We start from the raw sequence: 18,744 nt of genomic DNA on the forward strand, positions 1-18,744 counted from the left end.
AAGAGTAATATTTGCACTAAACTATATTTACCGCAACCCACAATTTTGGAACAACGTCATTTTTACTGATGAAAAGACTTTTCAGTCGACCTATAACGGTCAAATCCGTGTTTATCGTCCAGCCAATACTAGGTTTGAAGAACGATATATTCACTCTCATAATAAATCTGGACGTTTTTCTGTAAATGTATGGGGTTGGATTAGTATACATGGACCTGGTGTTTGTTGGCGATTAGAGGGAAGATTTACTGCCGACAATTACATTAACGTTTTGGAACACGTAATGCTCCCTTCTATTGAGCAATTGTATCCTAATAATACTTTTATATATCAACAAGATAATTGTTCAGTCCACACTGCCCATGCCGTAAGGAATTGGTTTCAAACGCAAAACCTGGAAGTATTGCCATGGCCTGCGCACAGTCCAGATATAAATCCAATTGAAAACATTTGGGGCATATTTGTTAAAAAAATATATAAAAGAAATTTTATGCCACAAAATTCAGATCAATTGTGGGATACAATCTTAGAGTGCTGGGAAGATCTTGATCCAAATATGATATCTAATATAATTCAAAGTATGCCAAATAGACTAAATAAAGTTATAGAAGCAGACGGTTCTATCACCAAATACTAAATTCTATTTGTAACAGTCATTAAAATTATTCTTTATATAATTGTTGAATAAATGGTTTCGTCTAATTAATGCTCAACGCCAATGATTTATATTTTTAATAACCTGTGACATTTGATAACCTCCAAAAATCCCAGCCGGTTTTACACAAATAGGATGACGTTAACTTCTCTTTCTAATACTTGTACCCTTTTTTTTTTAATATAACTGTACAATGTACAGATTCTAAAGGTGCTGGTGAGGGATGTCGTCTATGCACAGTATATAGTCGGTGTATGAGAGAGAGGGAGTATTCAAAATATTGAAATAACAAATTTTATATTATTTGTTATTCATTATTTCGAATCATATGCGTAATTCGGGGGTGGCAAGGGGTGGCAGCTGCCACCCCAAAGTTTTGTGCCCTACTATTTTGCCACCCCAAAGATTGAAGCTCAAAAGGTTTTGCTGCTCAAAAGGAAACTTTAAAGTCGTTAAGTGACACGAGATGGGCCGGCCGAGTCGAAGCTGTACGTTCATTGCTGGACACCTTCGAAGCTACAATTTCGACTCTACAAGAAATCGAAACTACTGACCCAGACACTGGTGGTCAAGCCAGCGCTTTGCTGAAAAGCATGGAAGACTTCAACTTCGTCTTCAATCTTCTTCTCTTGAAACAGGTCTTATCACAATGTGACATACTGTCAAAAACACTACAATCAGTCAGCCTGATCTTTGACGTTCTGAAATCAGTCAAGAACAGCACAATTGAGATACTACAAAGTTTTAGGACAGACCAATACTTTGACAAGCTGTTTGATTACTGCTCTAAAATTACTGTAAAATGTGGGTTTCGTCCAGGGGAGCCCCCAAGGAGAGGAAAAATCCCAGCTAAACTTGGCGAAGGCTCTAAAGCTCCATTTGAAACGGTTAAAGAGCACCTAAAAGCTACCGTTTTTTTTCACTCCTTGACACTTTGGAACAGGAAATTGAAAATAGGCTGCAGGAAAACAATTTGGATGTACTTAACCACCTGAGCCAATTGTTGGGAAGACATGAAGAAGTGGAGGAAAGCATCAAGTTTGTTTCAAAATACTACTCTTTGGATGAGGAGTCACTTTTCTGCGAAATGAAAATTTTTCATAACATGAAAGAAATGATAAACAAAACAGTTGAAGAAAAATCATCAGTTTTTGTAGAAAAGGCTCTAAGAAATGTCTTGCCCATGACGTTTGAAATATTCAGGCTATTTTTCACGATGCTACTAAACTCAGCTGGGTGTGAAAGGACCTTTTCATGCCTGAGAAGATTAAAAACCTACACCAGAAACGCTAGCGGCCAGGAAAGAATGTCTGCATTTGGACTTTTAGCCATTGAAAGGAAAATCCTAGTCGATATTGAAAGTGTGATGTATTTAATATCCGGAAAAGGAGATTTCATTTAAGTTAGATTTGAATCCATCACCTCTAAAACACACATTGTTTCTCTTATCTTACTAAAATACTATTGTAAATAAGAGCCTATTAAAGATTTGAATTATTGTATTGAATTTATAAGATTTAGACCTGTATCCAGTGGAATCCTAGGTTGATACACAAGGTTGGGGCAGATATTGTAAAAAATCGAAAATCAGGATGTGTACAGCTAGTGTGTATAGTTATAAAAAATAGTGTATAAATTGCGTTAATCCCTTCTTGCATCAAAATTTACAAAATTTTCCCCCTAAAACCTAGACAAAAACTAATTTACCCCCAAACCCCCTGGTAAGTTTTGCCACCCCAGTGAAATTCGTGAAAAGACGCCTATGTTTCGAATACTTTCTCTCTCGTACACCGACTATCACACTGTGCCACTGTGCATAGACGCCATCCCCCACCGGCACCTTTAGAATCTGTGTGCTGTGTATGTATTTCAACACTTCTTTTTTTATCTTATTTTTAGGCAATCGGTGCATTAAAAATTACACTTACCTTAGGATAAACAGCTCTTTCAATCAAATTCCCCCTTTGGGAATTATCTAGCAAAGATGTAGTCTCATCAAAATCACCCATTATTACTACACAGTTATTATATACTTATTTTAAAACTGAATATATGATTGAAGATAATGTATAACGTAATACTCAGTTTTACTGTTTATTTTAAGTTTATTGATAATCTTGTGCTATAATAAGAACCAGGAAAACTGCAAAATAATAATTATTTTGAAGACCTTGATAACCAAGTATGTAGTGTTTGTAAACAATAGTAAATACATTGAGAGCTTAATAACCGAGATACACTTTTTGTTTGCAGCAGATCAATTATGTAATATCTGTCAGCTTGTTGGTCCAGGAACTGGTGCAGAAACATTTTTTAGTTGATGAAATTATACCGGCACGTGGCACTTTGGGAGTGCCAACAGAAGTGAATACTTTTTATAGCGCCCTATTACCATATGTGTGTTAATCAAATTTTATGTCTGCTTATTAATGAATTTTTAATAGTTTTTATAATGATTAATTATTTATATGGGAAATAGTTTTTATAATAGCACCACATATTTAACTTATTTAATTCCTTACTTATCTGATGCTTTACATTTAGCATATTCCGTTTATCATATCCCAATCACCATTTCTTCTTGCCGTACCTAGGTATATATCTTCTTCAGGGAGGTATTTTTTTTCATTGCTCTTTTGTTTGTCTTAACGTTGTTTTTTTTTTCTATTTCATCCTTTAGTGCCTCCTTCACATTCATTAGTTCTACAATTCGTTCATTTCTCATTTTGTCCATGAGTGTTAATCTGCAGCTGTGCAGCTCCCCAAAACATAATTTCCATTGCATTTATTTTGTTTTCCATTATTTTATTTGTCTCGTAGAATATTGTCACGTACCATATATTGGCTCTTTACACAGGGAAGTTCGTTAAAGGGGGCCCGAAAAAAAAGTATATCCTTAAAAATACTCGAAATTGTCAGATTAAGATATGGTAATGAAGACAAATGAAGACTATGCTCCAATTCCAATTTAAAATTTAGTCAAATACTCTTCAGAGATACATGAAAAAATACAAAGAAAAAAGACAACTTTATGGTACTTAAAAACATTAAAATGCCAATTGCCAACTCGGGTTTAATCGAAACAGAAAGTACCGGCCCTAAATATATCAAAATCTAATACGGCCAAGGGGACTGAAAATATTTCAACAAAAGTAAGTAGTTAACCCTTAACTACAGACATCCCAATATTATCACGTAACTACAGACTCCCGGTATTTTTTACCGGTCATTATAAAATAGGGTCAAAATATAAAGTTAATAATAAAAAACAAAAACGTTTTGCATTATGTGTTTTTACGGAGTCTCTAGATATGGGAAAAATGGTAAAATGAGTGATTTTAATAATATAGTACAAGATTTTTGAAGAATAATCTATTAAACCCGAATTTTGGTAACATTTTTGGTCTATTGAAACAAACGGCCATAAATGCTATGGACAAAAATTTAAACTTTTTTTTAACAAATAAACGTAACATAGAATCACAAAGGAAATATAAAATAGCATCCACGAAAATTTTTACATCCATGAAAAAAAATCTGCAAGGGGTAAAATTGTAATAAAATTAAATGGCAATTCCATTTTTGCAAAGTGGCCTCAAAATTTTTATCTTCAAATTTAACCTTCATTGAAGGTCCAGGATGTCTTCCACAGTCCATTTCTTTACTTTTTTCCCAAAAACACAAAAAAATAATGTAAACATTTCAGATTTACAAATATAGTACTCATATAAAAATACTCCCTTAACACAGACATCCGGTAATTTTTACCGGTTAAGATTTTTGATGTGTACCAGAAAAGAAAATATTGACAATACACAATACACGCTTTGACTAGCATTGTTATACAAACTGCCCGAGAGGTACAGAGACACATGAACTTGTAAGTTGTGAGGTTACCACGAAATCCACATTTTGGGAATGCCCGCCGGTAAAAAATACCGTATGTCTGTAGTTAAGGGTTAAATTAATTTCAGAAGGTCACGTTGATGCGTTATAAATAGACGTTATAGTAGTAGGCTTATATTACCTACTAACATTAAAACATTTTGTTGTACAAAGTAATTGATATGGCAACGCTGTTAGTGTGTGACGCGATTGAAGCAGAAGGCACTGCTATCTATCGAACATAAATATTACCGATGGTGTAGATGGCGCCATGTCATGGAGGTACAAATTCTTAGCGGCAATTCAAGATATAATTCTTGTTTAACGAGATTTTTCATATGTTTAGGAAAAAATATTCAACATTTTATTGGAAATATTTTCCATTGTTACAGTTTTATATATGTTGTTATTGAAATTTTATGCAATTTCTTACCGGTAGCTTTATTATAAGCCGAAACATATTATTTTTTCCTACTGTGGCAAAACTGTATATTCAATAATTTTAAAAAAATTCATAAGTATTTCCTAGGATTATATCTTTATGCTGTAAGAAAATTAACAAAATTGTATGTTTAGTTTTCCCGCTTTATACTTGAAAAAAAGGAGTTTTTTTGAGTTTTTTCGAAAACGAAAACATGAAGTTTGCTCAAAATTTGTCAAAATACTTCTAGTGATCACATATACCTTCTCAATTTTTTTCAAATTTTTTGAATGTGTAGTTTATTTTTGGGGGGGTTCAGATCAACCTTAAGTACATGCGAAAGAGTGTATATTTCAAAAATCTGGCAATTTGAGCTGGGTAAGCAAATGGGTGAGTCACAAAGTTTCACAAAAAAAGTGACTATTTCGAGAAAAAAACGTCAGATCGAAAAACTAAAAAATACATGTTCAATATTTTTATCAAAAATCTATCGAAAGATACCAAACACGACCCCCCAATGAGATGGGTGGGGGGTAAATTTAAAATTTTAAATATAAATCCCGCGATATTTCGCAAAATGAACATCAGATCGAAATACTGCAAAATACACTTTCAAAATGTTTTTGAGAAATCTATCGAATGGTACCAAACACGACTCCCCACGGAGGTAGGGTGGGGGTTACTTTAAAATCTTAAATGGAACCCCGAGATCTTTATTGCAGATTTGGATTTTTGCCTTACTTAATATGTCTTCCGAGTATATATTAAATAATAATGGTAAAGTAAATGTATACACCCTTATCGAACACCTCTTTTTATTTTTATGTCTTCTGATGTTATGTCTTATATTCTCACTACTGCTTTTTGGCCATAGTATAAGTTTGAAATTATTCTTATATCTCTGAGGACTAATCTTCTTTTTTCTAATGCTTCAATCAGTTGATCATGTCTTCATGTCTAACCCTATCAAAAGCCTTATTATAGTCTATAAAACACAAGTACAGTTCTTGGTAAAGTCCTTTTCATGAGCATTTTTTAGTGCGTCACAGTTTTTCGATTTCTTTCTAACGCATTAAATTGTATGTGACAGAAAAAAAGGCACGTCTGTGATTACAGACATTTATAACATTTATTCTAGTTATTTAGTTGTCGATAGATGGCGCTTTAATCGGAGAAAAAATTATTTACGAATTATATAATATATCTACGAATATAATCTGTACAATTTATAAGACTATGCAAATCAACGAAAATACCATTTTATAAAGGCAATAAACACAATTGATTTGTTTTTATGCCAAATTGCAAATAAAATGTGGCAACTGTCAGATTCAACTAAAATGTCATGTTAGAATAAATGTCATAAATGTGTATTATCATGGACTTGCCTTTTTTTCTATCATTTCTGACGTACTGAAAAATGCTCATGAAAAGGTGTCTACATAATCTAGACATCTTTGCGACAGGACGTTAAGTGCGAATAGTACCTCCCTTGTTCCTAGACCTTTACGGAATCCAAATTGTGAATCGCTGATGAAATCAAGGAGAATAAAATATGTAAAAACTGGGGTTTCCTAGGAAAATCTGTGTAAAAATTGAATTTTCTTTTGTAAAAAAATCGCAGGTGCTGAGACGATTTTCTCTCTTATGTCATTTTATGAATCGATAGAGGAGTATTGATTCTACTTTTAAATATTTTGACACAAGGGCTTACTGGTGATCTAACAGGGCCTTAACTACGATGTTGGAGGCCCCGGGGCAAACGTAATCTGGCGGCCCCCTACCCCCAGCGCAAGGGGGGTCCGGAAAAATGTTTGATATTTAACCTTTTGAAAACGCATTTTCCCTCCTGTGTGAACACCACACTCTCTTCTTTCTTTTTTTTTTCAGCATGTCCTGTAATAATTATAAAATTGGCATCGCTAATGAATACATCTTCATCTGTATCTGACATTGTCGACGGATCATCAACGAATGCGTCCGTTCGCTACAATGTAAATGGTCTTACTTTGTAGTGAACGAATAACCAAGCGAACTACCAAGGGTCAATCCAAGCCAAGTGGTTTAAAGGTGGTTGCTTGACTATTTTTAATTTTTTTTATTTTTCTACCTTTTAAGTTCTTCTTAACAGTCTATAGAGAGTCAAAAATTGCATTCATTTTATTTTTAAAAAATTTAGTTTGCCGATGACGGCCATTTTTGTTAAAGCGTGTCGATCATTTTCACGGAAAACATGGCTTCTCTCTTTAGCCAATATTTTACTGAGGTTTGTCCTAGAACAATAAATCAAAAACCAAACTTATTAGAAATGTATGCTCTAATAAAATTGCCTGTAGCATTATTTAATTTAAAACTACCCTTAAGGCCTTAAATGAACCTCAAAATTTGAAAAGGTAAACTGATAAAATTCCATGTTCAGCATTTTTTTTAAGCTGCATAAGGCAAGCCGATAATGATTTGTAATTTTTTTCTGGAAAAGACATACATACGTACATACTTTAAATAAAAAAAAGTTTGAGCTTTGCGACTTGAGTAAATTTTTCCAAAAAAATCTCAAAAAGGTAAATTTTTGAAAAATCTCAAAGTTTGACCCCTTATATCCCTGATGGGCACTGATAAAAACATTTGAAATTTGGCTGAATGTTAGCCCTTAGCAAGTAGAATAAGAAGTAAAAATTTGGAGTTGCAGACTTACGTCATATAGAAGTTACAGGCCTGAAAAATGGTCAAAAATCAAATAGTCAAATGGTCAAAATTTGAGCGTTTGCGGGCAGGGTAATTAAAATTCAAATAAACTGTCTAATGAAATAAAAATTAATGTATTTTCACCAGATTTCACAATGAATACAAATTTATACAGGGTGGGCCAAAGAAAAGATTCCACCTCGATATTTGGCAATAGTTACCTATTAGATTTTAGGGAAATGCCGAAATAGGTCCATTTTTATTTTTATTATATTGCAACTTTTTGGGATATATTTCATACTACGTGACGTCATCCATCAGAGCGTGATGACGTAATCGATGATTTTTTTAAATGGGAATAGGGGTCTTGTGGCAACAAAAAATACATTGTACTTCTGTCAGAAAATACAAAAAATGTTTATTTCACAAATAAACATTTCCTTTCGCTTAAATTAAATCACAAACAGCGTCCCACCTACCTCTTGACAGTTTGAACATTTAATTTAAGCGAAAAGAAATGAAATTGGAAAGAAATCCTTTGTAAAAGGTATAAAAATTTTTTTATTAAAAATCCCTTAAAAGGGCTACATCACAACAAAACGTTTTCGATTTTTTTAAAAAATCATCATCAGTGTTCGATAAACTGGATGCTAGCTGAGCCACAAAACAAAAATATTTGGGTAAAAACCCTTTACATAAAATATAGATGCCTTAAAAGTGCATACTTCAGTAAAAAGGCCTGTGATGGTCACATGGCAAACAGGATAATGCCCTAAGGTAAGGTATACTATACAGGTTTCCCAACACGTGGGATCCAAATTGAGTTGATCACATTTCAATGACTTAATGAAATGTGATCAACTCAATTTGGATCCCACGTGTTGGGAAACCTGTATAGTATACCTTACCTTAGGGCATTATCCTGTTTGCCATGTGACCATCACAGGCCTTTTTACTGAAGTATGCACTTTTAAGGCATCTATATTTTATGTAAAGGGTTTTTACCCAAATATTTTTGTTTTGTGGCTCAGCTAGCATCCAGTTTATCGAACACTGATGATGATTTTTTAAAAAAATCGAAAACGTTTTGTTGTGATGTAGCCCTTTTAAGGGATTTTTAATAAAAAAAATTTTATACCTTTTACAAAGGATTTCTTTCCAATTTTGTGATTGATGGTATACAGCCAACTACAGGAAAACCTTTTTCTTTTCCTTGTGGATTTCGAAAAGAAATGTTTATTTGCCAAATAATATTTTTTTAAATTTATGACCGCAATAAAATGTATTTTGAGTTAAATAAATTACATACATTCTTTTTTTTGTGTCAATTAATTTAATTCAAAAATTATTTTTTGGCCACCCTGTATAAATAATTATATTATTGTATATACTACCGAACAGATAATTGAACACTCTTTCAAATGAGATAACATACGACCTCTATTCCCATTAAAAAATCATCGATTACATCATCACGCCCAGATGGATGACGTCACTGACGATGACACGTCATGGAGACGTATGAAATATATATAAAAAAATTGTAATTTAAAAATAAAAATCGACCTGTTTCGGCATTCCCTTAAAATCTAATAACTGCCAAATATCAAGGTGAACTCCTTTCTTTGGCCCACCCTGTATAAATTTGTATTTATTGTGAAGTCTGGTGAAAATAGATTAATTTTTATTTCATTAGACAGTTTATTTGAATTTTAATTACCCTGTCCGCAAATGATCAAATTTGACCATTTTAATTTTTGACCATTTTTTCAGGCCTGTAACTCCTAAATGAGGTAAGTCTGCAACTCCAAATTTGTACTCCTTATTCTACTTGCTAGGGGCTAACATTCAGCCAAATTTCAAATTTTTTTCATCCGTGCCCATCAGAGATATAAGGGGTCGAACTTTGAGATTTTTCAAAAAATTACATTTTTGAGTTTTTTTTGAAAAAATTTACTCAAGTCTCAAAGCTCAAACTTTTTTATTTAAAGTATGTACGTATGTCTTTTGCAGAAAAAATTACAAACCATTATCGGCATGCCTTATGCTGTTAAAAAATGCTGAAAATGGAATTTTATCAATTTACCTTTTCAAACTTTGAGATTCATTTAAGGCCTTAAGGGTAGTTTGAAATTAAATAATGCTATATGCCGTTTTTTTAGAGCATACTTTTCTAAAAAGTTTGGTTTTTGATTTATTGTTCTCAGGACAAACCTCAGTGAAAATATTGGCTAAAGAGCTAAGCCATGTGTTACGTGAAAATGATCGATACGCTTTAACAAAAATGGCCGTCATCGGCAAACTAAATTTTTTTAAAATAAAATAAATGGAATTCTGTAGTCTCTATAGACTAAAGTTTAAAAGGTAGAAAAATAAAAAATATTAAAAATAGTCAAGCAACCAACTTAATTTATATTGGACCACTTGGCATGGATTGGCCCCAAAGCAAACGTAAATGCACCTTAAGGTGCCTAAGCAACTGCAGTGTGAGCCAAACACACTCAGTGAAGCTGGTCAGTGTACTGGTGGGACTGATCCTAATGTGCTCATTCTATCTTACCCTTACCCTTCTTTTCAAAATGTGGTACCATGTGGTTCCTTTCACATACCAGCTGTGGTCTGGGAAAATTGGTTAAGACAAAGTAGCTGGGCTGGGACCTGGGGCCATTATTCCGGTTGCATTTTAATTTTTATTTCGCCAAAATAACTAACTTCCTCAGCAACAATTTATATCTTTACGAAAGGTCTCGGGGGCCCCAGCTTAGCCCAGGTCCCCTAGGCATTTTAGGTTTTATTACGCCGAAATAACTAATTTCCTAACTAATAATTTAAATTTTTATGTTAAGGTCTCGGGGGTCCCAGCTTAGCTCAGGCCTCAGGGCCCCTGCTTAGCTCAGGCCTCAGGGCCCCTGTTCTGTTCAAATTGCATTTTAGTCGAAAAGACTAATTTCCCCAGTGAAAAATTAAGACTTTATGTTGCTTTTTAAAATTGTGTCATTTTGCTTTTTCAAAATTGATTTTTGGAGTACTTTCTAAGAAAAAATCTACCATTATATTTTTAGTACTGGTTTGTAACCATAAATAATTTAGTTATCCGGATTATTTATGTAGTATCTAGTAGATTGTTTATCAAGTGTTTTTTTTTGTATCTGCAATTGTACCTATTCATTCCACAATGTAATTCAGTATGGTCTCTATATTATTATTCACGTGTCTAAATTTCAGTTAGTACGATGATTGTCAAGTTTCAATTTCAAAACATATTTTTTGCTGATAAGGAATGTTCTAATGCAATCTACAAACAACGACCTACGAACTGTGCTATTTGTAGGTAGAAAGAGGTGTGTCTAATCCAAATGAAATTAAAAACGTAAGCAATTATTTCATCACGCTTATTGACAAATTATAATAGGATTAAATAGACACTTTAGCCCTGATTAAATATTGTAACATTTAAAGACTATGAATGAGACAATATTTCTAGGAAACGCATTTAATTAGGTACTTGTTTATTAGTTTAATTGTTCTTTGCATTTTGACTTTCTAAAAACACTTAGTCCAAAAACTATTTTTAAGTGTGATATAACTAATATGAGGGTAAATAATATATTTTTATTTTATATTTACTGTAATATTTATATATTTTTCTTCTTTAAGTGCCCTCTCCGCGACGGAGGTCGGCAATCATCACAGGTATTCTGATTTTAGAGACAGCTGCTCTGAAAAGTTCATTTGATGTACATTATCCGTAAATCCGTACCATTCTCTCAGGTTGCGAAGCCACGATATTCTGCGTCTCCCTATGCTTCTTTTTCCTTGAATCTTTCCCTGCATAATGAGTTGGAGCAAGTTGTATCTCTCTCCTTGTGTAATATGTCCGAGATATTCCAATTTTCTTGTTTTGATGGTATTTAAGATTTCCATTTCTTTACTCATCTTTCTCAGAACCTCTTTGTTTGTGACGTGTTCTGTCCACGATATTTTCAGAATTCTTCTGTACACTCATAGCTCGAATGATTCTAGTTTTTTCATTAATGCAGCAGTCAAGATCCAAGCTTCCATTCCATAAAACAAAGTCGAGAAAACGTAGCATCAAGCCAACCTAGCTCTTAGCTTCAACGTCAAATCTCTTGTGCAGAGCACTTTTCTCATTTTGTTAAAATTTACTCTAGCCTTTTCTATTCTGTTCATTGTTCCAGGGTATGCATATTGATTGACTCGTCCGATATTGAATCTGTTTATGAAGAGATTCTCGTTATTCCTTTGAGTTTTCGATATTCTCATAAACTTTGTCTTCTTGACGGTCATTATAAGACCATATTCTTGTCCTTCTTCTTAACGTGCCCTCTCAAGTCCCCTTGACGTTGGGGATTAACATGGCGAAACTGTCTCTGTCTCGAGCTATTCTAAATAGGTGTTCTGCTTTCTTTATTCCTGTCCAGAATTCCTCTGCGTCCTTCGATTTTACCCATCATAATAAGTTGAAGAATATTATACCGGTCTCCCCTTACTACGTGTCCAAAATAGGCCATCTTTCTATATTTAATGTTATCAAGCAGCTCGCGGGTAGCATTTGCTCTCTTTAGAACTGCCACATTTGTCAGCATAGCCGTCCATGGTATTTTCAGAATACGTCTGTGCAGCCACATTTCAAAGGCCTCCAAACGGTTAATGGTGGATATTTTTAATGTCCATGCTTCGACACCATACAAGAGGACTGACCAAATGTAGCATTTAATCATGCGCTTTCGAAGTTGAAGTTGCAAGGTATCATTACAGAAGAATGACCTCATTTTTAAAAATGTCGTGCGGGCTATCTCGATTCTACATTTTATCTCGTTATCTGGATCTAGTTGTTCAGTAATATGGCAACCAAGATATTTAAAACTGGGTACTCTTTGAATTATATGGCCATCAACATATAACCGTGAATCTTGATGGGCCAAACGGCTAAATACCATGTATTTTATTTTTGAACAGTTTATATTTAGGCCAAACTCTCTTCCCACTGTGTCAATGGCCAGGCCCGACCAGAGGGGGGGGGGCAGGGGGGGCAAAATCCCCGGGGCCCGGGGCCCAAGGGGGCCCGGGCCCGGCCGTTAGCAAATTTAAAAAAATTCCTTTTATTAAAATATTTTACAACAGATTGAATTTGCTTGCGGTTTTAATTATGAAATTATTATAAGGAATATTATGCATTTGGAAAAGGCAATATGCAAGAAATGCAAAACTTTTGAACAAGCTCGTGTCCCTTAATTTGACAAATCTTTTCCCCAATGTGTGCATTGCCCTTCGCATATTCCGTTGCCTACCAGTATCCGTTGCTCAGGCCGAGAGATCATTTAGTGTTTTGAGCCGAATTAAGAATTGTCTAAGATCTACTATGGGTCAACAACGATTATCTGATTTGGGACTGTTAAGCATAGAGTCGAAACTTGCAAAAACTCTTGATTTCGACCACGTGATCCAAAACTTTGCGGATATGAAAGCAAGAAAAGTTATGTTGTAACTAACAGTTCTATTGTAAATAATTAAAAACAAAGTTTAATTGTTAAAACTGTTTTAATTTTCTTCCTTCCTGTGTCAATAGCATGAGTGTTCACTATTACATATCCCAGTTTATGAGATTTTTGGGAATTTTCGTTCAACTGGGTTTGGGGGGGGCCGGCCGGGTCTCATCCCCGGAGCCCGGCCGGGTCTCATCCCCGGGGCCCGGCTGGGTCTCATCCCCGGGGCCCGGCCTGGCTCTGGGCGGCCCTGGCTCTGGGCGGCCCTGTCAATGGCATTTAAAAGGTGTTGTAATCCATTCATATCATCACTTAAAATAACTGTATCGTCTGCATATCTGATTGTATTTATCAGAATTCCATTAACTTTCACACCCCATTCCAAATTATGCAGCGCTTCCTTAAATATTCTATCTGAATATAAATTGAATAACAGTGGGGACAGTATACAACCCTGTTTGACACCTCTTTGTATTTTGCATATTTCTGTTGATTTTCCATTTATGCAAGCTGTCGCTGTTTGACGCCAGTATAATTTTTCTATGATTCGTACATCTTGACTATCAACTCCTTTATCCTTTAATATTTTAATTAATTTGTGATGTTGTACTCGATCAAAGGCCTTCTCATAGTCAATAAATACAGCAAAGACCTCTTTCCTTTACTTTTCTTTGTATTCTTGTCCAGACTCCGCTATTCCGCTATAAATAATTAATAGTACTTAAAGACAACCCAACGAATAGAAAAACGAAGCCAAATACCTAGTAGTTACACTTTATAAAGACCTACCGTTTACACCACATGTAAACAATCCAAAAGACCGACGCAACAAGAGCGGCCATTAGAGGACTCACACGACAAAAGCAAATTAGCAACAAAAGCAAAGATCAGCTTAATAAATAGCATCATATTCATCATCATCATCATCATCATCATCATCAGACTCTCTCGATCCACTGCTGGACATAGGCCTCCTCTGTTTGTCTCCAAAGTGTTCTATCTTGGGCTTTCTGTATCCAGTTTTTTGTTGTCTTTCGTAAGTCGTCTTGCCATGGTGTTAGTGTTGGTGGTCTTCCTCTGCTACGTTTATCGGCTGTTGGTCTCCATTCAACTAGTTAGGATCATATTATTTATAATCATATACGCATCGCTTGCATGGGGACACACGTGCAAAACAAACAGAAAGAAGATACAACGAGCCCATAACAAATGCTTGAGAGATATAGAAAAAAGTGCCCAGATACGTAGCTGCGCGCTTCCCGTTCAGAGACCTGAAGCAAGCAAGAGCACTGGAGATAATAGAAGAAAAAGCCAGGGAAAAATTCGCCGAAAAAACCACCCAAATCAGATCCTGCGAGAATCAATAGGGTATGATGTATTGCATAGATGGAAACACAGAAGACCAAAGCAGCAAATAATATCAAATGCTTAAACAGATAATAAGATGACAAAGTAACCACGTAGCTCTATATGAAGAATCCTTGAAGAAATCGTAAGAATATAGACACATGCTGAGTCAGGCATCCTACTCTAAGATACGTAAGAGTACTTTGGAGGTGGTGGACGAATACGTAGGACCTATCTATCAATAGTAATTAATCCCTTCGCTATTCTAACCTTTTTGTCAAAAATTACCTAAAGACTTACAACATTTGTTTACATGTTTTATTTGAACTCTTTTAGACCAGTAAGGATCTGTTTTTAGGTGGATGTGAGAGGTGGCATTCAGATTTTTGCGGATAAAGTTAGGTGATAACTTCGTTAATAATAATTTAATTATGCTCCTTCTCAAATATGCCCGGAACATTAATAAAAAAATAAAATATTTAAAAATTTCAACAAATTTCGTTTTTTTTTTTTACTTTTTTTGCTATAACTTAAAAACTATTCATTTTAGAACAAAGTCGTATAGGAATAAAACAAAGATAATTAAATTTTCTATCAGATGTGATTGGTTAAAAATGTCTTAATTTATCACCCTTGCTTCAAAATAGCAATAAATATAAAATAAGGGGGCAAAACAATCCTGTCCTTATTCAATGATTTTCCATCACTTAGGTTACACTTGGAACCTTCCTAATTCGCTTAGAAAATTTTTGTAATGTGCTAAAACCGTACACCAAATTTCATTAAAATTGACTTACTAGATTTTGCATAATAATTTTGCAATCTAAACTTTTTTTAAAAAATTAAAATTTTTTAAAATCTTGCACAACAAAAACTAGAACATACTAAGATTTATCAATTTTTTTACATATAAAGAAGTACTCCACCTATCTAATGCACTTTACAGAATTAAAATCGGATTATTTAAGCAGCCTCAGCAATGTTTTAAAGTTATAAACAATTTTTTGGTTTATAAACAAATTAGTGCTGTGGCCAGGAGGGGGTGCTACGGGCTCCTTTATTTAGATGGACTTACCCAAGTTTTTTTTATGTATTTTGACCCGTATAACACGAATTTTTTGGGTAACAGTTGATCCGGATGTCGATAAGATTGTTATAAACAAAGAACTTGAGGAATTACATAACATCGATTTTTCGCAAAATAAAACATTTTTTTTTTTGTATTTCTTGGGTAATTCTAAGCAAAAAATGTTCTTACAAGTTTTTTCGTAGGATGCACAGTTTTCGAGATAAACGCGGTGGAACTTTCAAAAAATCGAGAAATTGCAATTTTTGAACGCGAATAACGTTTGATAAAAAAAGAAAATAGCAATTCTGCTGACAGCATTTGAAAGTTTAAGTCAAATTATACCGGTTTTAATTATTTGCATTGCTAAAAATTAATTTTTTTATTATTAAACAAAGCTATTTGTTTATAAGCCAAAAAATTGTTTATGAATTTAAAACATTGCTGAGGCCCCTTAAATAATCCGATTTTAATTCTGTAAAGTGTATTAGATAGGTAGAGTACCTCTTTATATGTAAAAAATTAGCCAACTTCTAAATGGTCTACTTTTTGTTCAGAAAGATTTTAAAAAATTTGAACTTTTTTAAAAACATTTAGATTGCAAAGTTATTATGCAAAATTGATTAGATCGATTTTAATGAAATTTGGTACACGATTTAAGTATGTTACAAAGAATTTCCTAAGCGAATTACTAAGGTTCTAAGTGCCACCAAAGTGGTTAAAAAATATTGAATAACAACAGACTTAGAATAACAACAGAAAGGTAATACCTTAAGACATTTTTTACCAGTCGTATATCACACAAAATTCAATTATCTTTATTTTATATCTCTACGACTTTGTTCCAAAACGAATCGTTTTAAAGTTATAAGCAAAGAAAGCAGTTTTCGAAATTTTTAAATATTTTAATTTTTTTATTAATGTTCCGGGCATATTTGAGAAGAAGCATAAGTCAGTAATTCATTATTACTGAAGGTGTCACCTAACTTTATCTGCAAATATCCGAATGCCACCTCTCACATCCAAAAATAGACGTTTTTTCGCAGATCCTTACTGGTCTATTTTGCTTCCGTACAAAACCCTTTCAACTCTAAACGATATTTTTCCATTTGTATTTTTTTTAATAATAGAAGTAGGACACGAGACAGCGGCACATTCATAAATAAATAATCAACTATTCGACGGTTGTAGATTCGAAAAAAAAAATTTTTTGCGAAATAAACTCACCGGCACAATTAACTGCCCACCTTGTATTTCTTTCAATTTGCAGAAATTGTCAATCTTGGACCACATTTTATGGAAGATACGGTGAAAACTACCTTTGAGAAAAAGAAAACAATAAAAATAATATTGAAAAAAGTCGTTTATCAAGGGATGCTTAGCAAAAATCCAATGTTTAAAAATCTTCGAAGAAAATAATAATTCAAACAAACATAATTTTGAAAATCATAGTCTAATTAAAAAAATATGAGTATTAATACTGGGGGTTGCTGCCTCTGGCAGTGGCGGCTCGTGACCTCAGTATGCGGGTAGGCGACACATATACCTTTATAATATATAATATATAACTCTATACTCTACATATTATATACTCGTATACCTATATACAGAGTGTGTTGCATTTAAGATGAAGGTATCCCTATATTGCGGCTATCAAAATAGATAAATACAGATTTAAAATTTTGCAGTGAAGCAAGTGTGATGGTTCACATTTTTTAAGATAGTCATAGTCAACTCAAATTTAAATTTTAAACGCTATTCTTGTTCTCATGACCATTTTTCAGTGCGTCATTAATTATGACGTCATATACTGTATTGGGTGTGTCGAGACTTATTTCATGTAATTATTGACGAATCTGACAGATGCTAGAATCGTACTTAGCCATAGGTGAAAAGCTGGTGGAATTAAACTAATTAGTAATTAAGTATATTTAATTTTTACACAATATGTTAACATGTAGGTATTTTTTATAAAGGGGAATAAAATTAAAAAGTAAACAATATTGTTAATTAAATTTATAAATATGGAAACATTAAAAAATGACACAAAACTATCCATTAATTGTGTTTTTATCTCCTTCTCTAGGTGCTGTCTCCGCTTCAAAAGTTGGCAGTCATCAGAGCGATCTTTATTTCTGAAACCGCGTCTCTAAATAATTCATTGTTATTACATCCAAACCAGTTCCTAAGGTTCTTCAGCCATGAGTTACGTCTCCTTACTATAGATCTTTTTCTTGCATAATGACCTGGAGTATTAGATATACATCTCTTATCACATGTCCCATATATCTCAGTTTTCTTCTTATTTGTTAGTTCTTCTCGTTCCTTATGCGTAAGTCTCATTACCTCCACGTTGGCTATTCTATCTACTCATGAGATATTTAGCACTCTTCGGTACATCTCAAATGTCTCTAGTCTCCTCACGCCAATGACTAACTTTTAACGAACTAAATTCTAAACCAAAACACAAAAAAATGCACAAAGACGTTGTGAAACACAAGGGAAGTCGAATTCGAAATTTCAAAATGACAGGTACACAAAATACTGACCTGAATAATAACCGTCACTTGACTCTTTGACACTTCTAAAAAATTGCCAAAATGAACGAAGTTTTCGTCAAATGTTCGTAATACGTGTATTTAATTGGCTAGAAAAAACGCGCATTCTAAATATCAACGAATCAAACGTAGGTTAGGAATAGACATCTTATGTATATAACCATTGTAATGCTGCATTATTTTTGTGTTTAATCACGGAGCTACCGCTTTTTCCGTCTCATCTAACTTAATGCATTAGAGAGAAATCGAAAAACTGTGACGCACTGAAAAATGATCATGAGAACAAGAATATCTACTGCGAATCTACAAACAGGGTGAATTTTCGATATTTTGCTTCGCGTTAGAGATATCGGAAAAAGTTATTTGGAAGAGTTGTTCCAAATATTCTAACCCCACGTACCAAATTTCATGACAAAATTCGCACTTTTAGTTTTTTCAGTATTTGTAGTCAGGATCCTAAAACATACAATTGGCTATCACGAGATGCAGTTCGGGACAACCATTGTCGAAGGCGCAAAAAAATGTAGCCTAACCTAGCCCCAAAAAGTTCCCGGAAATTCTCGTCCACTACGGCTAGACAATCCACAGTTACAGCGCTGTGCTTAGCGTAAAGAATGAGA

At 33.9% G+C, this 18,744-nt stretch overlaps 1 protein-coding gene across 2 annotated transcripts in view; it reads right to left on the reverse strand.

The window, feature by feature from the left end:
* LOC114335725 (solute carrier family 2, facilitated glucose transporter member 1) overlaps positions 1 to 18,744 on the reverse strand; it is a 508,422-nt gene that overhangs the window by 414,576 nt on the left and 75,102 nt on the right. Inside the window, exon 1 of one of the 2 annotated variants that reach the window (XM_050657349.1) lies at positions 2,584 to 2,679. The exons of the other annotated variant lie outside the window; for it this stretch is intronic. Coding sequence (XP_050513306.1) covers positions 2,584 to 2,664 — 81 coding nt within the window. The 5' untranslated portion in view covers positions 2,665 to 2,679. Of the gene's footprint in view, positions 1 to 2,583; positions 2,680 to 18,744 lie in introns of those variants that run through there. 2 annotated transcript variants of the gene reach the window in all.

This window comes from Diabrotica virgifera, chromosome 1 (genome assembly GCF_917563875.1).
Source record: "Diabrotica virgifera virgifera chromosome 1, PGI_DIABVI_V3a".
NCBI lineage: Eukaryota > Metazoa > Arthropoda > Insecta > Coleoptera > Chrysomelidae > Diabrotica > Diabrotica virgifera.